Source organism: Crinia signifera, chromosome 1, assembly GCF_055691185.1.
Source record: "Crinia signifera chromosome 1, ASM5569118v1, whole genome shotgun sequence".
Lineage (NCBI taxonomy): Eukaryota > Metazoa > Chordata > Amphibia > Anura > Myobatrachidae > Crinia > Crinia signifera.
Genome location: NC_139217.1, coordinates 226082729 through 226104911, shown reverse-complemented (window position 1 = coordinate 226104911; position 22183 = coordinate 226082729). Strand labels below are relative to the sequence as shown.

At 42.7% G+C, this 22183-nt stretch overlaps 1 protein-coding gene across 9 annotated transcripts in view; it reads left to right on the top strand.

Annotated features, from left to right (window-relative positions):
- PIP5K1C (phosphatidylinositol-4-phosphate 5-kinase type 1 gamma) overlaps positions 1–22183 on the top strand; it is a 282746-nt gene that overhangs the window by 57257 nt on the left and 203306 nt on the right. For all 9 annotated transcript variants that reach the window (XM_083179358.1, XM_083179359.1, XM_083179360.1 and 6 more), the window contains exons 3-5: positions 4943–5029; positions 20415–20545; positions 20626–20743. In XM_083179358.1, coding sequence (XP_083035484.1) covers positions 4943–5029; positions 20415–20545; positions 20626–20743 — 336 coding nt within the window. The remainder of the gene's footprint in view (positions 1–4942; positions 5030–20414; positions 20546–20625; positions 20744–22183) is intronic.

Genomic DNA, 22183 nt, shown 5'->3' with positions numbered 1-22183 from the left:
CAGTGCGTTTCTTGTAGAAAAACGACATCTGGTTTCATCCGTTTAAGTGCTGTTAATATTTTCTTTTTTTTTACTGGGGTGTTAATGCCCTCTATATTCCATGTCACAAACTTGATCTCTCTTTTTTCCTGATTTGTTTTGGTTTCTGGCATTTCAACCCACACCTTCTTTTGGCCTCATGTATTTGATTTGTACATATATCTTAGCCCTATCCGTCCCAGCGTACGGATAATTGGGTTTTAGATATTTAACAGCTTGATTATTCCTTACATTATCATAAACATTTCTACTATTAGAACTACTTTTTAACCTCTTTAAACAATCAATTCCCCCCCCCTCCCTCCTCCCCTCCCCCCCTCCCTTCATCCCCCTCTCCCCCTCCCCCTCGAACCCAGATATTATTCTGTTTTTGTGATTTTTTTGCTGCCAAAGTTTTACATTCACATCAATACTTTTATGTATATTGTTTTGTTCCTTCCACACCAATTCTCCCATCCATTTAATCCCTATATAAAAAATATTACAAAAAAGGGAGAAATAGGACAGAAAGAAAAGGTGGGGAAAGCAAAAAATTCCCATATTTCCTCTACACTCCAAATTAAAACATTTTCCCAAACATTTTTTTTCCATTAACGCTTGAATATGACTATAATGCAGTTTAAGAAGAAAAAGGAAGAAGAAAAAGGGGAGATATGATGAAAGCAAATTTTATACTCAATCTGCCTCAGTCTGCTCCTTCCTTGCGGGGGGATTTTGGTGATATCAGAGTGTCCACATACTTTTTTGCAGCTTGTGGGGAATCGAATATATATGCTTTCCCGTCATGGTTGATTTTCAATTTAGCCGGGTACAGAAGTGCAAACTTGTATCCAGATTCAAATAGGCATTTGCATATAGGTGAAAACTCACGGCGTTTTGTGGCCACCATGTAGGAAAAGTCCTGAAACAACAGAATCTTCTCATCTTGGTACATTAAGTTGGAATGTTTTCGGTAAGCATCCATTAGTCGAGCTTTATCTGCATAATTTAATATTCGCATTATTACGGGTCTTGGTCTGTCTCTTGTGGTTTGTCTGTCCGGTCCAATTCGATGTATTCTTTCAATCTGTAAGTTATTACATGTTGTGGTTATGCCCAGTTCTTTGAGCAACCATTGGGTCGCAAATTGCATTAATTCATATGGCTTGACGGATTCTGGTACCCCGATAATTCTCACATTATTCCTTCTGTTTCTATTTTCGAGGTCTTCTAGTTTATCTTGCATTGTTGTTAAGATTTTTGTATTTTCTTCTAGCGTAGTACGCGTTATGGCTAGATCATCTTCTAAATCTGAGATACGTTGTTCAGCCGTAGAGATGCGTTGTTCTTGTTTGTTTATCTGGATAAGAGCTGCATCTAATGATTCTTTTAGTGGTGCCAGCTTCTTGTCTAGTAACGATGATAGTATGTTTGTAATTTCTTCTGTTGTGAATACTTGTGGTATCTCAGTAGATGATTTATTGGACCAGGATTGTTGAGAATTTGCTGGTGAAGCAGGGGTCTCTAATGTTGAATTCTCTCGTCCTCGCCCTCTGCCAGTTTTAGCCGCTTGTGAATTTTTTGAAGCTTTTCCAACGTATTTATCCATTTTGGAGAGTATGTTGGATTTCTCCCTCAGTCTTCACTGGCCTCCCTGATACCTGTGTCACGATATACCGGAGCTAGCTGGTCAATACGTAAATTTCTGTACTTTCTATAAAGTGAGGATAATAGCTTTCCACCTCAACTTTATTAGCAATTCTGTGCCGTTTTCCTTAGAGTTTAGGAGAAAAAAAAAAAAACAAAAAAAAAAAACAGAAAAAAACAAAAAAAAAACAAAAGGAAAAACTGAGATGTCCGTAATACTCAGGGTACTCGCTTCACCATAGGAGTAAGACTCTGCCGGTCCAGTACAGATCTCTCCAACTTATGTAATTCTCTCTAGTCTAGCACCAAGCGGGCAGGCGGGTAATGGATCTCTGCAATTTTTGGAATAGTAATTTCCCGCAATTTATTTAGCAGATTTTATCTTTCCTTTTTTTTTTTTTTTTTTTATGCTGAATATATATCTGCGACCTGGCAGCAAGTCACTGTGATTTCTGCTGTTTAAGGTTTTGAATTTCAATCCCCAGGTTTGTTGGCAGATCTGTATAATTCTCAGCAGATCTTGATATTATATGAGGGTCTGCGGGCCGGTAATAAATCTTCTGCAGCTTTCATAGGCTGGAGTTAGAAATATATTGACTTCCTACCCCTTATTTGTTGTCAAACAATCTGGCTATGAGTCTCTGCAATTTTTATAAATTAAAGTATGGTTTTCCAGCAGATTATTTAGCAAATCTTATAGTGTGTATCTACCACTTGGCAGCAAATTTCTGCAATTTCTGCTGTTTAAGATAATAGCTTTCAGTCCCAAGCAGATTTATACACTCTCCAGCAGGGTTTGATATTAAATAGGTGCCCGTAGCCCGATGGTGCTACAACTTCTGTGAGTTAGAGATGTTGGTTTCCTGCCCTTGATCTGTTGTCAGGTCTTATGCAGTTTATCGACGGGGATTAGTACAGATTTCCCAACAGTCTAGCAGTAATCTCTTATATATTGGAGTAATAATTTCCAACCAGTTATTTAACAAGTCTTATAGCTCTTCCATCAGGCTTATTTTCTAATGAGTGTCTATTATGTGAGCTCAGCAGATTTCTTTTTCCTTCTTTTTCCCTTTCTTTTCCTTTCTCCTTATTATATTCTTTCCTTTTTAATCCACCTCCTCTTATTTAATATATCTTCTGCCACCAGTATACATTCAGCATGTCACATAGGCCCACCGGGCGTCTCACCCTCTGCTGTGCGTTTTCTGCTTCCCAGACTTTCTCCTCCGCCTGTGGTTTTGGCTCTCTCTGCCCTCTATATCCCGGAGTCTGGTGTAAATAGTGGTCGGAGGTCCGTGCGTGCTTGTTGGCAATTGCACCGCACTTCTCCTTCTCAGCTGCTTCAAGTGCCGGGACCGGGTTGATGTCTGGTGAGGCGGGTAAGCGTGAGCGCTGTGTGTCCGTTAGAGCAGCCACACGCTTCTCCTCCGTCCGTATCTCTACTCCAGAGTGTCCCGTCTCCAAGCCCCAGCGAGGCTCTCTCCCCGCTCGTTCACCTGCGGCTGCCGCCCGGCGTGTGTCTCTGCTCTGTGCGCCGGAAGCCGTCAGAGTTCCGGCCAGCGCCAGACGCCGTCTCTCCTGCACCGCTTGTCTGCCACCGCCGTTGTCCACTATCAGCCACACGGATCCCCCTCGAGCCCCGCAGCCAGCTCGGATGTCAGTCCGGACCCTCAGGTAAAGCGGGATCCAGCAGTGTGAGCTTTTTTTTCTGGGGGGATAAAGGCTATGTTTTACCCGCGTCTGGAGAGAGCTCTGTAGGGCACGTCTGTCTCCCTCTCTCACCAGGTCACGCCCCCCCCGAGCTCTGCAGGTTTAAAGAATGACCCTGTATAAAGTTTTATAGTGCCTGTCTCCTACGGAAACCCTCTTTCCCCATCGTTATGAACGACTTCCCTGTATCCCATAAGAACTCTGAGAAAAGGATTTACCGGTAGGTATTAAAATCCTATTTTTGTTATAGTCTTATTGTAACTATTTTTGCTGTTTATATTTTCTCTTTGTTGATTAAATCTGTTTTTGTGGTACTTGTGTAATATCTGGGCGCCCGATTATTTGATTGTATGCCTTAACTTAAGGCATACAATCAGATGTGATGCAATGCAATTTTCCATAGGATTCAATGTTAAAATGGTCCTGTTCATTTCCCCACTATCCAAGTGGGCATAGAGTTGATTTTATATAGCGTGGCGAGCGGACGCAGATTACTTAAAATGTATTCCGCGTCCCCTCGTGGGACTCGCCACGCTTCGGGCTCGGTGGCTCGCCACGCTATATAAAATCAACACTTGGATAATGGGGAAATGAACAGGACCATTTTAACATTGAATCCTATGGAAAATTGCGTGCATGCGATGTGATTTGGTTGCATGTGATGCGATTTTTTCCGACCCGATCTCAAAATCGGGCACCCAGTTATTACACAAGTACCGTTTTTGTACCTAAGGCCACAATACAATAGTGTGTGTATATATAGTTGTATACTCTCTTAAAGGTATTTAATGTGTGCATAACCACACCAGAGGTGTGTGTATATATAATGCTAATAGACACAACAAATTGTATACTGTTTATTAAGTTATACAAGAATATTACAACTGCCACAATGTATTCCAACCGTAGAATGGGAGATAATAGGGACCTTGGACCGTCAAGTTTACTGCGAGATGTGTGGGCAAATATCATTCTCTAATTGAACCTACTGCTTAATATCCATTGTCTGAGACCACTCCAATACCTTACTCCGTATGCTGACAAGTGTGGTAATTGAATCCCCCCCCCCCAATATACATCTATGCCTAAAAAGGAGAGCATGCTGAAACCATGAAGCATTATTTCCCCAAACAAGATCTTTAACTACGTTATGCAAATTTTGTAGCCTAGCCTTTGGGCAAATGTATAGGCAAGGTTTGGAGATGTTCGAGGAACCTGGGAAGTATTTTAACACTAATCCGTCCTAGCCGTTTATAATCCAAATAGATGGGAGGTTAGTATGCAAGGTATCACCAAGATATTTGACTCGCAAGATGCCAGTTAAAGCGGAAGATTGTTTAAACCCTTGCAAAGAGTGGGAAGAAGCTAACAGATTCACTGATTTTAAAATTAGAAAAAAGAAAAAAAACTTTTGCAACATCAGGTTAGGGATTGAGACAGCCGGGTTGGACAAGACAGCCAACAGATCATCCAACTTTAATAGTTTTACTTTTCCTGTGTGTCTCCTGTACTGTTGATGGCTTTATTCTTTTTGTTATATAATATAATTATTATTATTTTTTAACAGGTTTCCTCATTATCTGGGCAGCCTGGGACTGGTAAAAAGATTGGGCATCGTGGAGTTGATGCTTCAGGAGAAACCACATATAAAAAGGTAAATGGTCTACATCTAACAAACAAATTAGCAAATCATTCCCTTATTTTCTAATCATTCTCTCATTCACCTTATGATTATTTCTAAGCTCTGGCATTCCCATTTTCTAGATTTTAATTTCGCTTGTTGCTCTCCTCAAAGACATATGTGTACTTTGGAAGTGGCACTTGGGTAAAGTAACCATGTAAAAATAGATATGACTAATGTTTTAGTATATAGGTTGAGTATCCCTTATTATTCCAAAAACCATACATTGCAGAAAGTGAAAAAATATATATATTTTTTGGTACTTGTGTATTATCACGGCGCCCATCGCATCGCATATGATGGTATGCGATGCGATACAATGTTAGCAGATGTTATACAATTTCAAATTGTATACCATCGAATTGTATGGCATATACAATGGTATAAGATTTTAAATTGTATAAGCACCCTAATGGGTGTTTTCAATGTTAAATGTGCCCCCTATAAGATAAATAATTGTATAAGCACCGTAATAGGTGCTTACAATGTTAAAAGCACCCCCACGCCACCCGTGCTATCAACGCGGTACGCGTCCTCCGACCATTTCATACCTCCACTATCCACGTCGGTGTGGAGTCGACTTTATATAGTGTGGCGAGCCACCGAGCCCGAAGCGTGGCGAGTGGATGCGGAATACATGTGAAGTAATGCGCTCGCCACACTATATAAAGTCAACTCGACGTGGATAGTGGGGGTATGAAAAGATCGGAGGACGCGTACCGCTTCGCTCGCCACGCTTCGGGTTGGCGTTGATAGTGGCAGTGGCGTGGGGGTGTATTTTAACATTGTAAGCACCTATTAAGGTGCTTATACAATTAGAGATTGTATATACAATTTAAAATTGCATCTCATTGCATTGTATGCCATATACAATGGTATACAATTTTAAATGGAATACAATGCCATACGACTGAATATCGTGGGCGCCGTGATAATACACAAGTACCTTTTTTTTTTTTTTTTTTGTTAGAAACCTACTGGGGACATTTGTAACAGCACTACTGAGGACATGATCTGTAACTGGCACTAAATAGCTGCAAGAAAATGATTGCTTGGCAATCAAATTCAGTATATGAGATAGTACACAAACTATTTTCATGTTTTGAAACCTTGTTTTAAGCACAAATAATATATACACTGCTCAAAAAATAAAGGAAACCTTAACATAACACATCCTAGATCTGAATGAAGGAAAAATTCTTATTAAATACTTTTTTCTTTAAATAGTTGAATGTGCTGACAACAAAGTCACACAAACAATTATCAATGGAAATCAAATTTATTAACCAATGGAGGTCTGGATTTGGAGTCACTCAAAATTAAAGTCGAAAAACTCACTACAGGCTGATCCAACTTTGATGTAATGTCCTTAAAACAAGTCAAAATGAAGCTCAGTAGTGTGTGTGTGTGTGTGTGGGGGGGGGGGGCCTCCACGTGCTTGTATGACCTCCCTACAAAACCTGGGCATGCTCCTGATGAGGTGGCGGATAGTCTCCTGAGGGATCTCCTCCCAGACCTGTTCTAAAACATCCGTTAACTCCTGGACAGTCTGTGGTGCAACGTGGCATTGGTGGATGGAGCGAGACATGATGTCTAGATGCTCAATTGATTTCAGGTCTGGGGAACAGGCGGGCCAGTCCATAGCATCAATGCTAGACATGAGGTCTAGCATTGTCTTGCATTAGGAGGATCCCAGGGCCAACCACACCAGCATATGGTCTCACAAGGGGTCTGAGGATCTCATTGTGGTACCTAATGGCAGTCAGGCTACCTCTGGTGATTACATGGAGGGCTGTGCGGCCCTCCAAAGTAATGCCACCCCCACCATTACTGACCCACTGCCAAACCGGTCGTTCTGCTGCCTGCAACATCCTTCAGCATGTTCTCCTTGGCGTCTCCAGACTCTGTCACATGTGCTCACAGATGAAAGCAGGTTTACTCTGAAGAGCACAGGGTGCCAGTGGTGAATTTGCCAATCTTGGTGTTCTCTGGCAAATGTCAAACGTCCTGCACGGTGTTGGGCTGTAAGCACAACCCCCACCTATGGACGTCAGGCCCTCATACCACGCTCATAGAGTCTCTTTCTGACCATTTGAGTAGACACATGCACATTTGTGGCCTGCAGGAGGTAATTTTGCAGGGCTCTGGTAGTGTTCCTCCTTTCAAAAAGGCGGAGGTAGCTGTCCTTCTGCTGGGTTGTTGCCCTCCTACGACCTAAACCACGTCTCCTGATGTACTGGCCTGTCACCTGGTAGCGCCTCCATGCTCTGGCAACTATGCTGACAGACACCGCAAACCTTCTTGCCACAGCTTGCATTGATGTGCCATCCTGGATGAGCTGCACTACCTGAGCCACTTGTGTGGGTTTTAGACTCAGTCTCATGCTACCACTAGAGTGAAAGCACCGTCAGCTTTCAAAAGTGACCAAAACATCAGCCAGAAAGCATAGGAGCTGAGAAGTGGTCTGTGGTCACTACCTGCAGAACAACTCCTTGCTAATTACCTATAATATCCACCTGCTGTCTATTCCATTTGCACAACAGCATGCAAAATGGATTGTCAATCAGTGTTGCTTCCTAAGTGGACAGTTTGATTTCACAGAAGTGTGATTGACTTGGAGTTACATTGTGTTGTTTAAGTGTTCCCTTTATTTTTTTGAGCAGTGTAGTTGTGTGTATTTCATGTGTTTTGATGTGTTTATACAACATAAATTCAAGATACATCATTGAAATATAAAAAAAAATTCTGAAATACGAAATAATCTGTTATCCAAAATTCTTCTGGTCCCGAGCATTTTGAGTAAGGGATACTCAACCTGTATTCTACATTCTACAGATCCTAATTTCTTACTATGTTTTATGTACCGTATTACCAAAGGCAAGATACATTTCAGCGGCTGTACTTTGCACACAGAAATTTGGAAAACGCGTCTCCAAGGCAACTAACAATTCTGTGGTATGGCTATAACAAATTCAGACTTAAGCCTCGTACACACAGTGCGATTAATTTTCTATTCGATCGCATGGCACAGTGTACACATTCCATTTGGACTATATAGTACATATATAGATCTGTACTATATAATATTGCCTGCACAGTCTATTTTTCTATCCAATTTCTATGCCACGGGGATCGAATCGGCATTGAATGTGGCTGAAAACCGTTCAATGTCGAATCGAAATCTATCCCTAATCGCATCATGTGTACAGGGCAGAAATGCTTGAAAATTGATTCAAGACTGGTTCCGCCCACCATGAAATCTACTCGCAGTGGGAGAATGGCTGTCGCACTTCAGCCACGTGTGGGATGCCTCCTGCCTCAGTCCATGGGTCAAGGGTCTTATTTCACACCGTTAGAAGCTGGAGTTCATCAGGCTGCCACCACACAGGTATTTTTGGTTCAGTCTCCCGACCGCAGCAAGGGGTCAGCTGATCCTCCAACCTGCAGTGCAAAGTCTGCGGGTTGGAATCGTTGGGTTTACAACAAATAGGTCGACAAGCATTGGGCCAACACCACTAGGTCAATATGGGTCAAGGTCGACATGACATTAGGTTGACACTAGCATTAGGTAAACATGGGGTTTTTCATTTTTTTTTTTTTTTTACCCGAATGGCGACGTGGACACAGTTTGAAGTGCACAGCATCCCCTTGCAATGCTTCAGGCACGGTGCCTCGCTACATTCGGGGCACTATTTTATTCTCCCACCACACTCTAGTGCAGGGCTGGGCAACACCGGCCCTCCAGATGTTAATGAACTACACATCCCAGGATGCTTTGCATTAGTTTTGCTATGTGGCCATGCTGAAACTGATGCAAGGCATGCTGGGATGTGTAGTTCATCAACATCTGGAGGGCCGGTGTTGCCCAGCCCTGCTCTAGTGGATGGTAGGGCATGAAATACCGCCGGTTGGCACATGTCGGCTCCGAAAACAGTAAAAAAAAAACATGTCGACCTAATGCTGCATGTCGACCTAATGCTGCATGTCGACCCAATGTTTGTTGACCTAGTTGTTGTAGACCTAATGACCGTATCCCAAGGCTGCAGGATTCTCGGGTGATACGATTGGTTCCCGTACTTGAACAAGGCAAAGGCTATGACTTCACTCTGTTTGTAGCGCCGAAGCCGGATGGCTCGGTGCTGCCCATCCTCAATGGAAAATCCTTGAATCCGTTTCTAAAAGTTTTCAAGTTCAGGATGGAGTCCCTGAGGGCGGTGATTGACGGTCTGGAGGAAGGGGATTTTCTGGCATCCTTGGACGTGAAGGAACCTCACCAGGCATACCTCAGGTTTGCAATGGGGGACAAGCATTTTCAGTTCCATGCCTTGCCCTCTGGCCTATCCACGGTTCCATGCATTTTCACGAAGGTGATGGCGGAAATGATGTCCTTACTCAGGACTCTGAGATAAATATTATCCCTTACCTGGACGACCTGCTGATAAAGGCACGGTCAGAGGAATTATTGCTGTCAACACCACAATGCAGGTACTCTCATCTAGCGGGTGGATTTTGAACCTGCAAAAGTCCCCACTGACAATGTCCAGACTTCTCCAGATCCTGGGGATGATTCTGGACACAGTGGAACAGAAAATGTTCCTGCCAGAAGTCAAGGTGGTAGCCATTCAACTGCTGGTAGTGGCGGTCCTTCACCAATTCTGGTGTCCATACATCAGTGGATCCAACTACTGCAAAAAATGGTGGCCTCCTTTGAGATGATCCAATTTGAAAGATCATACTCCCGGGTGTTCCAGTTGGATCTGTTGACCAAGTGGTCTGGGTCGCACCTTCAGAAGCACAAGCGGATAAGTCTATTGTCACAGGCCAGGCTATCCTTGCGGAGGTGGGTGCACCCTCAAAACCTGTTGGTGGACAGATGCTTCGGGATCTGAGTTTGGGTCCTTCTTACGACCGACGCCAGTCTCCTCGGCTGGGCAGTGCTAACACAAGGGAGGTGCTTTCAGGGTAAATGGTAAACATCAACAGTTAGGAACTCCGAGCAGTATATTATGCTCTCCTACAGGCTGCTCCTCTCTTGCAAAACCATGCGATTTCAGGTTCAGTCGGAAAATGTGATGACTGTTGATTACATCAACCAACAGGGACAAAGAGCAGGAACTGCATGAGGAAGGTAACAAGATCCTGTTGTCATACAATAGATGGACAAACAGAAGTGGATCCTCACTCACCATATAACTGAACCGAAGGATGATAGATATAGATATATAATAAATAGATATATATATATATATAGAGATATATATATATATATATATATATATATATATATATATATATATATATATATATATATATATATATATATATATATATATATATATATATATATATATATATATATATAATTATGTATGTGTGTGTGTGTAGATGGCAAAAAGGAGTCACTCGGAGACTCAATAAACGTCAAAACTTTATTGTGTGGTGACCGACACCAGTGTTTCGAGCTAACAGCTCGTCCTTTGGCTTCATTCATAGGAAGGCACTGGAGCAAGCTGCGAGCTTATACCTGATGGAGTGCCGGACTATTCTATATATATATTATAGTTTCAGCCCGGCACTCCAAGGGTGGCTTCATGCAGCTGCCGTGAGTGCCTTCCAGACACAATAGATAGGTGGTAGTACAATACAAGTAGAGGCACTCCAGCGGACTTGGTGAAAGCAACAGAGTTTACTGTGATACAGACGTTTCGGGGATACAAACACCCCTTCTTCAAGTGTACAACAACGTTATTGTACACTTGAAGGGGTGTTTGTATCCCCGAAACGTCTGTATCACAGTAAACTCTGTTGCTTTCACCAAGTCCGCTGGAGTGCCTCTACTTGTATTGTACTACTCTATATCTATATCTCTATATATTCTATCTATCCAAGCAAAGTAGATGGCACTCTGAAGATTTCATACACACTGCGCGGCTGCAGGTATTACAGTGAACAAAGTAGACGAAGCCGGTCTTAGGCCAGTATTCAATGAGGAAAATTCTCTGTGCATGGCGAGAGTTTTTTTCTCTCGCCATGCACTCTCCGTGTTCCGGAGCCTCCTGCTCCCACTATTCAACGTATTTAAGACTCGCCGCCACTCGCGGCGAGTCTTAACCCCTGCAGCGGACGAGCGTCCGCGGCAGGGAGCTGACAGGGAGCCGTCTGACGGTGGCATCCAGGGAGATTAAAGTCTCCCTGGATGCCCCAGAACATATGTGGAGGGTAGGGGGCCCCCCCGGGACCCAGGCAGCACAGGCTGCCCCCCCCTATAGCCAGCGGGGGACCTAGTATTCACTGCACCCGCTCGTGCATATTAACGATCGGGTGCAGTGAATATATGAATATCTAATGAGCGGCCCCCTGCTGGCTGCACTGTGTAAAAAAAATATATATTCATGTGCTATAAGCACATGAATAAAAATAACATGCCCCTTCACAGAAAAAAAAACCTGATTTTTTTTACACCAAAATTAAAAAAAAAAACCCTTTTAGATTAAAAGTTCACATTCCAGCTCTCCATCAAAAGATGGAGAATTTCTACACTGAGAGAGACGGCGAAAATCACTTAGAAAGACGGCGAATATTTCACATTGAATAGGGTGGTTCACTTTTGGAGAGCAAAATGCTCCGTCCAAGGCGAAAAAAGCAAAAATTCTCCATAAAACACAGAGAATTTTTCTCATTGAATACTGCCCTTAGTGTGTCAACATTTCGGGTAATAACCCTTTATCAAGACATGTCACCACTCACCATTGTTTGTCCTCACGACAGGGGAGACCCTGAAATGTTGACCTAAAGGATTAAAGCCTGTCCTGCTTTCACCAGTTACTGATAGTCCCTGAGTGCCCATTCTTTTATATATATATATATATATATATATATATATATATATATATATATATATATATATATATATATATATATATATTATATTTCTCATTAACATGCCTATGAAAGATATTCTTATACTCGAGGGCGCCATTATTCGAAAGAGTTTGGAAAACCCTGGCATAGTCCATTGTCATGATTGGACGGCATCCTGTCATGAGCGAGTCATTTTTATGCCAGAAAGGGCGTAACTGTACCACGCCGTTCTGGCCTCACTGTCTGATGTATAAAATGTCATTGAGAAGTGACCTGCATTTACCCTGGATGGTTAGGAGGAAATTATGGATGAAACAGAAAGGCAGATGGGATCCCTTTCCTTTTGAAGTCCATACACTCTGTTTATAATAATGTTTCTGATATTGTGGTGCTAAGGCAGAGGTAGCCAACTCCAGTCCTCGAGTGCTACCAACAGTGCACGTTTTCCAGGTCTCCTCACAGAATCACAAGTGAAGTAATTGGCTCCACCTGTGGATCACTTAAAATGTGTCCGTGAGTAATGAATGCACCTGTGCCACAGATAGGTGATCCAGAAAATGTGAACTGTTGGTAGCTCTCGAGGACTGGAGTTGGCTACCACTAATCTAAGGCATAGAGGTCTGGCATATGTCTTCCAAGACCAAGGAGATGTCAGGAAAGTAATTTCCTTAGAACTCTAGAATGATACCTTTTTATTAGAGGTAAGAATTAGGAGGCACCCCAGGGGGGTGCTCTGTATTCAACAGTGTCAAAGCTTTGGTTGTTGATGGCTAATTACTCAGCTTCAAAAGGAAAGTAAGCTAGCCAGCCCCTGCTTATATCCTCAGGAAACTCCATGTGACGGTGAAGATTCCTGAGGTGGTCGCTAGATAGTGTGAGTTTTGCAGATCTTAAAAGTGTGTGGCTCAAAAGAAATGTTGTTGTGGTTCATTATGCTTGGGATGAGATACTGTTCTCGCTGATGATCCTATGCCAATACGAAGCAATCACACTTCATCACAGTTTCATGCTGTGTGTGCGTGAATCGGTTGGTTTCTTTATTCCTATTTTGTTTATTTAAAACTGTCTTTTACGCGTGACTCCTCTTTTAACTATATATCTTGTAACCTATGTTTTCTGTAATATACTGTAAGCCTTGTAGTGTTTTCACTTAAATTAAAAATTATAATTTATAGTGTTCACTCTAGGATGGAGACCGGGCAGGGCACCGGGGGGCGGACCATGCCACAGCTGGGGGCGGGCCCGGGCTGCTGGCGTCATGAAAGGGGCATGCCTGGGCCGCCGGCGTCATGAAAGGGGCATGCCCGGGCCGCCGGCGTCATCAAAGGGGCATGCCCGGGCCGCCGGCGTCATCAAATGGGCGTGCCCGGATCGCCGGCGTCAAGGGGGTGGGACCGGCCCCTCCGAAGCCACTATGCTGCCGGGGAAGCGCCGGGCATCGCCGTCTACGGCGACACTGGGCTTCCCCGTGAGGCTGTTTTAGCGGGGCGCTGCGAGAGGGGCAGGGCGCATTTTGCCCTTTAAAAATCGGGAAGGGTGCAGCGCCCCGCTAAAACAGCCTAGCGGGAACACTAATTTAGTTTTGGTTTCTGCTGCCCAAGCCAGCCGCTAATGAATACACCAAAGCGCTACCGTGTAATTCATAATTTGGTGTGTCTGCAGAATCAAAGCTATCGTGGATAAGTCCAAAAAGTATATTGGTGGCAAGCGGAAATAAACACACACTTGGGGTACTCAGTAAAAGTGTCACATTGTAGGGATTCTCAGATTGGCGTATCAGGGGAATCGCCGACTAGTATCGTGACAACCAAAATTTAAACTCTTGATTGTAATGTAGATGTGTCCCGTGTTTTGTGGAAGCATCTGCAACCCCCTTTGGGCATAATTGTAGCTGTTTTACAGTCATAGTATAATTGCTGAAGCGCCATTCTGCATAGGTCATCCAGAGAGGGTGCAGAATTGGATACCCAGTGTTGCTAAATCAATTTCTCAGCAATGGTAAATATTACATTGAACAGAGGAAACATATGATGAATGGCACGTGCTGTAGAGATCCAAACAGAGAAATTTGTACACAAACAAGCCAAGGGGTTTACATCGAAAGTGGAATTAACTAAGAAAAACTATTTGCTCAAGGAACGTCTAATATTAAAGCAACCCCAGAAGCAATGAAAGAATGAAGCCTGCGCACGTCCACACTTCGGGCATCTGTCATCAGAAGGAGGAGTGAAATGTGCTCTGATTGAAAGAGGTAGATAGGCTTTATGTAGTGTTCTGAAGTGTACTTCTTGCAAGTAGGCTGAACTTAGTATTATTGTAGTAGTCATAATGTCCTGCTTCCATCAGCCAGAGTGATCAGGTGGCAGAAGAAATATTAACTAATAGTATGTAGATCCATTTGGTCCCCTTGGAGGGGGGATTCTCCAAAAATATTAGTATTTTTTTTTTTTTTGAGACCTACATACAATAGTAGATATATCATATGACGCAACATCTCGCTCAGCAAAGAAATGATATGTATGTATATGTGTGTAGTAAATGGGTCTAATATTCCCACCAGATTTGTTGAGTACTTCCTAATCTAGGCCCGCGCTGCCCCTAGGTGCAGTTCGGGTGTAGCAAAGGCAAGCAGGAGCCCAGATCAAAGCAGCGCATACACATAGATGTTCTCCCATCCCTCTGTATTAATAGTTATAATTAGAGTTGGAATTACTTGGTCTGTCTGTATCTCTATCGGGGGAAAAAAAGTAGAATAATCACTTAGAACATACAGAGATATCTAGCCAACAAAAGGATAGGTAGCGCAAAACAAAACAAAAATATACCCCCTCAAATCAAACCTTCCCCATAACCCCCACCCTGTATGACATATCTCCAACTTAGCTATACTTGGTTCCCTGAAAAAGAAATATACCCCTATCCTACAACTATCCTAACTACCTATATCCTACCCTTCCCCTCCCACAAAATATTAAACATGGCAAAGTATATAATGACCTTAAGCTATGGTTGTCCAGCTCCCCTGCATTGGTCAAAAAAATAATAATTATATATACGATAGGATCCCCACATCAGGAAGGAACCAAGCACGGCACTGGAGGACTTGGAAAGGTGGTTTTTATTACCTCAACGTTTCGAGGCTGTTTGCCCCGTCGTCAGGAAGAGAAATACACACAACAACAAGCTGTTACCAGCTCACCTTATGTACCTGAGTTCCCGCCTGCATCCACCGTCCTCCACGCCTCCAATCACTGATCTGCACCCAGCTGGAGCGGCGACATGAGATGACATCAGCGCCAGCTTCCAGCTGATTGTTGCTAAGCAACCGGGTAAACAGAACTGCGAGCCGGAGCAGGGGGCGTGTGTTAGCCTGCAGGGAACTCGCGGTTGCACAGGAAAATATAAATTAACAAAACATCAATTACACACAAGTAAAAACATATACATATATATAAAAATAGGTACGTAATTGCGATGCACCTGAAATAAAATATGTCAGAATAAAAGTACAATTAACCAATCTGACCCGTATCGCAGTGTGTGTATGCATCTCTTTACATCAATGTACTCCACAAGATTCTCTCGTTCAGTCCTCTGGGACATACAGTATCCAGCTTATGGATCCACATTGCTTCTAACTTTAACAATTTCTTGTTGCGGTCTCCCCCACGTATGCTTTCAGGTATCTGATCAATAATCATATACCGCAAAGTGCATAATTGATTAGTGTTCATTCTAGCACCCGCCATATTTGAAAACCCATGCAGTTCCTCTTACCTGCCTGGGGTGTCGCTGTCTGCTGTAGTGCTTTTAGCACAGTATGGTCTGTATATCAGCACTGATATGCAAACAAGACCTGTGCTAGAAACACCACCGCAGACAGCGACACCCCAGACAGGGAAGAGGAACTGCATGGGTTTTCAAATATGGCGGGTGCTAGAATGAACACTAATGATTGTGCTGTTTAAAGTGCATAGCGATGGGTTGGTCGCAAGTTTTACCCAATAAGGCAGCTTTAATAGAGGAGCGGTGGAATGCCATCCGCTCCTTGAACTTTCTAGAGGTCTTTCCCACGTAATAAAGTCCGCAAGGACAAATAATAATATACACAACGTAACGTGAGTCACAAGAAAGAACATGCCTAATTTTAAATTTAAAGCCAGAGTGTGGGTGTTTGAAACTTTTAGCTGCAATTAAGTATCCACAGGTTACACAATTCGGGCATTTTTAACACCCAGGTTTTTTCATAGTTACAGCGGAATCCACTTTAAATCCACTGATATCCGCATGAACTAGCATGTCACGCAAATTCTTTCCTCTTTTATAACATGTGAGTGGTTTAACGTTATGAAAGCATTTCAGACTAGTGTCTGTGGATACGATAGGCCAAAGTGTTCTAGTGGCTATCGGTAATACTGCACTTGATGTATCAAAGGTAGTGATAATAGGAAAAATGTCACTCTGTTTCTTGTCTGATGGAGCCAAAAGCTTTTCTCTCTGTAACCTCAAGACCTTAGATTTGGACTGGTTCAGTAATTTCAGGGGATAATCCCTTTCATGAAATTTCTCTATCACTTTATCAAGTTCCACTGGTAGTGTACCCCAATCGCTACAGATATGTGCCACTCGTATCATTTGCGAATAGGGTAAACCCCTTTTCAATGATGGTGGATGATGACTGTTAGATATTAACAAAGTATTTCTGTCAGTGCTTTTAGAAAAGACAGTGGTTGTCAGTTGTCCATCAGATAATGAAATACTGACATCCAAAAATGCAATATTACTGGTACTCGATGTATATGTAAATTTGATAGGTGTGTCCAATTCATTGATTTCTTTCATCATGACCTCAAAATTCTCAAGGCAACCGGTCCATAGCATAAAGAGGTCATCTATATACCTGCAGAACATCCGGATGTATGGGCTAAACTTGTGCTTAAAAAACATTTGTTGTTCAAGTTCAAACATGTATATATTGGCGTAAGCCGGCGCGACGGCCGCCCTCATCGCACACCCGGATGTCTGCAGGTATATTTTGCCATAAAAAACAAAGTAATTGCGAGTGAGTATTAGCTCCAATAGTGACAAAAACAATGGAACATCGAAACCAAAATCGCTAACCTTGCTGCACAAAAAATTCTTCATGGCAACTAAGCCCTGTTCATGGGGAATAGATGTGTAGAGACTGGTGACATCCATTACACACAACAATGTGTCAGCTGGAATGTCACCAACCCCCTTTAATCTATTCAGAAAGCTAGTTGTATCCATAAGATACGATTCCTGAATAACAAAGTGTGGTTGTAACAGCATATCAAGCAGCTGTGAAGTAGGTTGATACAAGCTACCCCTGGCCGAGATTATCGGTCGGCCAGGGGGGTCCACTAGCCGTTTGTGGACCTTCGGAAGTGTATATAAAACAGGCATGGTGGGATGATATACTTTTAAGGCAAGACAACATTTCTCATTAATCAGACTGTTCTTACAAGAATCATCGATTCATTTGAATAATTCAGTTTGAAAGACAATTGTAGGGTCACTGGGTAACTTGCGATAAACCTTGATGTCCGATAATTGCCGATATATTTCGGTGCAATAGTCATCAAGATTCTGTATCACTATACCGCCCCCCTTATCGGCGGGACGTATAGTGATACTTTTATCTGCACTTAAATCATGAAGAGCACGTTGCTCATTCTTGGACAAATTATAATGATTAGCAACATTAGCTGTAGTGTATTTGACCATAGTATCACCCAGTAATCTATTAAATGTCTTTAATGAGGTATTATGACTGATATAGGGTCAAAAAAAGAAATCCTTTGTTTTTTTTTACAAATGAATCAGTCACAGTTTCTTTATTACCTGTCGGTCTGGTATCTTGGAAATGTTCTTTAAGCCTCATATTCCGTGCCAGTTTATGGCGATCTAATTGCCATTCGAAATCATTATGTTTGTTTGTAGGTATGAACGATAGTCCCTTGTTAAGTACAGAAAGTTCGTCAGGAGTAATAGTGTTCAACTTATCTACAAGGACTAACGCTTTCCTTTGCCGCGTGCTCTTGTAGAACCTTTCGCACTGGCCGCCTCGTCTGGTGTTTTGGTTTTTGCACCTTTTCCTCTGGTGGTTCTCCCTAAAGGGGGACGTCTGCTGCTAGATGTATCATCAGAATCTGCAACGACAAAGTCACTGTCGCTTTGCGAAGTAGATGGCTCGTGGGTAGGTCTGTCACGTCGGTTGCGCCAGGTACGATTTCTTCTACCAGGCCCGCCCTGTTGGAATGGCTTATCAATCCCGGTAAGCCATCGATAAACATTATTATATTCATAATCCTGTTGGACTGCAGACAGCTTGGTTTTTTAAAATTTCATTAACTCAGACTTAAAGGTATCGATTTGCTGGTTAAGTTTTACCCACAGTTTATCATGAGCGCGATCGGCCATAAGCGCTTGGTGTTCATTATAAAGAATTGTGATCTTATCTTTAGTTGCTTTTAACTCTAGTAGCTTTCTGAATAGATTAAAGGGGGTTGGTGACATTCCAGCTGACACATTGTTGTGTGTAATGGATGTCACCAGTCTCTACACATCTATTCCCCATGAACAGGGCTTAGTTGCCATGAAGAATTTTTTGTGCAGCAAGGTTAGCGATGTGTAAACATTTACACATGTCCTCCTGAAGACGGAGCGGTCTGCTCCGAAACGTAGAGGGAATTTACACATGTCCTCCTGAAGACGGAGCGGTCTGCTCCGAAACGTAGAGGGAATAAAATTATTTGAAAAAGTTGCTGCAGTGCCCTGCTGATTTTCTACCTGTCGGGTGTTGAAGATCTGGATAGATAGATAGATATATGTAATATAGCGAACAGTGCAAAACAAACTGAGGCACTCTCAAGGTCTTTGCAAAACAAGCATAGTGTAGTGGTAAAAATCCCAACGTTTTGGGGTCAACGAACCCCATTTTCAAGGTGTAACAAGTGAAAAGCAAAACAAGACCTTCCTTAAATAGCAGAGTGAGGAGGTGCAGGAGAGTCTCGGTGCCAGCGGCGTGTGGCGTCATGTGACCACGGCGCATCTGTCAAGCTTCTCTGTTGCTATGGAGACGCTACAGCGCTTCAGGCCGTACTGCGCTGTGCGTCTGTGTTGTCCCGGCAACAATAGTTGCTGGCGCCGCATCCCGTGAGGGGGAGTCTCCTGTGTGAAAAAATATGCTGTGATGAATAAGATGCACACTTCCACTGTGTGCAATGTACATGTATTTAAATGTGACGGTGGCAATGGCACACAGGGTATAACAAAGCTAACTAGCGGTGATACAATAATATACGGTGTAATATAATTAAAGTTAAAAAACCCTCAGACAAAGCAGTAGCTTGCAGGAACCTGAATGTGCATGGGCTGACTGTAACCATTCGGAACCTGCAATCAAATAACGAAGTCGGCAGCCCTAAAGTAACTGGGGGATCGCCATTTAAAGTTCAGAATGGCAATTAGGACTTGAAAATATTAAAGGATAATCTATCGTTGAGTCCCGTCAGTTTGCTGGAATTGAGGTAAAAGATCCAGCGGGCTTCGCACTCCAGCTACTAAGCATAGCTTTTTTCGTACAACAGAAATCTGCTTTGGTAAGAGAAAAGGGAAGGAGTTGCATTACGTCAAAATTTTGGGGAATACAGTATGATTGATTTGAAAATAGCAATCATACCCAAAAGCAACAGGAGACAGCCCAACCCGCTAGTTTTAGTGATAATTTTTTGAATAGTGGAAGTAAATTTCAGTTTATATAGTTCTGATGGATCTCCAGATTATCTGAACCCCTAGATCATGGGTCTTCAAACTGTGGCCCTCCAGATGTTGTGAAACTACAAATCCCAGCATGCCCTGCCACAGTTTTAACACTCCCTTATAGCAAAACTGTGGCAAAGGCATGCTGGGATTTGTAGTTCCACAACATCTGGAGGGCCACAGTTTGAAGACCCATGCCCTAGATATTTGAAATGGGACTTTGTCAGTGTAAAAGGCGAGGAGATGAACGGAGCTTAAGCAATTTAGAGGCTACAATTCAGATTTAGGGATCTTAATTTTGTAACCAGCCACTCCCCCCAAACTCCAAGATTAATGTCCGAATTTCTGTGATCGACAATAACGTGTCTAATATAAATAGGATCATATCATCCGCAAGCAGCGTGATTTTTAATCTCCATGTTTCCTTTTATATATGGGTATGACCTGAGAGCCATAGTTAGTGGTTCCAATGCAATTGTGAACAGCAAGGGCGAGAGAGGGCCAGCATGCTTGATATTAATCGCTGGGCGCATCGCTATCGCCCCTACACACTCAGCGATGTAGGGTCATTTTCTAAGCGATCTAGTGAGATCGCTTAGAAAATACATCCTAAATCTCTGTGTGTAGGCCTCATTAATGTTGAGTTCTGTACCCTAGTATTCATTGTATCCTCATAATTATACTTTTTCTGTTTTTTTCTTTTATTCTATAGACTACATCATCAACCTTAAAAGGTGCCATTCAACTGGGTATTGGATATACTGTGGGCAACTTGAGTTCAAAACCAGAGAGGGATGTGCTGATGCAAGATTTCTATGTAGTAGAGAGTATTTTCTTTCCCAGGTGAGAGTAATGGCTTTTGCATGTGATCTTTTTTGCATGTGATCTTTTATAAACAACTTTTTTTCTGACTTCTCTTGCAGTGAAGGCAGTAATCTCACTCCTGCACATCATTACCCAGACTTCCGTTTTAAGACCTATGCCCCTGTGGCTTTCCGATACTTTCGAGAACTCTTTGGTATTCGCCCAGATGACTATCTGGTGAGTATTGACCCTAAAACTAGATCTTTTTAAACCTGAGCAAGAAAAAAAATTAAAAATAACTTCCATTCCTGTTCTACATTTACCCTGAGAGATTAGTAGTGTTGTTGAGGCTACACATTCTTTTTGTAATGTTTATTTGTGTGTGTGGTTTCCACCCCTCATTGGTCCCAGCAACACACCATCTTTTGCTGCAGGTTAGTGACGTGCTGGCTGCCAAAATACAGAAATACAGATCTGCTTATAAGACTTTTGAATGAAAATGCCTAAACGAAAGACCTGTGCTTCACAGAAGGATCGTGCAGTCTAAGAAGAACTAATACAGCTACAGCCAGATTCCTCATTCTGATGTTAAAAATCCTAACTCTCCTATCCCCATAATTTTATTGGTTAGAATCAGATAATCGTATTTCTGTCATGTTAAAGTTTTTCATCCCAGGCATCGTGAAAATGAAGAATTGGGATATGCTCTAATACGTGCCAAATGTACAGGACCCATAAGATTCCTTTGGTACTTGTGTATTATCACGGCGCCCACTACTCTATTTGCGTAGAGGGCTATTCAGGGTAGTGAAATCGCATCTCATTGCATGCCATATTTTATGGCATGCGATGCGATTTTCCTATGTAATGTATTCACTGCTCTGTGTCAGTGAATCCATTAGAAAGATAGGATGCGATAAAAAATTGCATCGCATGCCATTATTGTATGGCATGCGATGCGATGAGATATTGGTTCTGATGGAACCTAGAATAATGCCATTTAATGGTAAAATGACATATAATGTCATGTATTTTGGCCCCCATCCCACTATCCACGTCATCCTGAAGTGTGGCGAGCAGCGGCGATACGCATCCGACTGACCTTTTCATACCCTTACTATCCACTTCGGCGTGGAGTTGATTTTATATAGTGTGGCAAGCCACCGAGCCTGAAGCGTGGCGAGCGGACGCATAATACATGTAACATAATACATGTCCCCTCGCGGGGCTCGCCGCGCTTCGGGCTCAGTGGCTCGCTGCGCTCGCGACACTATATGAAATAAACTCCTCTCCGACGTGGATAGTGGGGGTATGAATAGGTCGGTCGGACTCGTACCGCCGACCCTCGCGGGGCTCACTACGCTCGCCAAGCTTCGGGATCACGTCGATACTGGGGGGGGGGGGGGGGGGGAGCATTAATAAATGACATTATATGTAATTTAATGCTATAGTACATAAGCATCAAAATCTCATCGTATGCCATACCATAACGGCATGCAATGCGATTTCACTACGTTTGCGTACGTAGTAAATTTGGGCGCTTTGATAGTACACAAGTACCATTCCTCTTTCTAAACTGCAGCCATAAGCCGACATCCAGAACCGCAAGTGGTTAAAGATTTAATCCATAAAGTTTGGTCCCACACTGTCACTTAAAGTTAGAAAAAAAGAATGTTT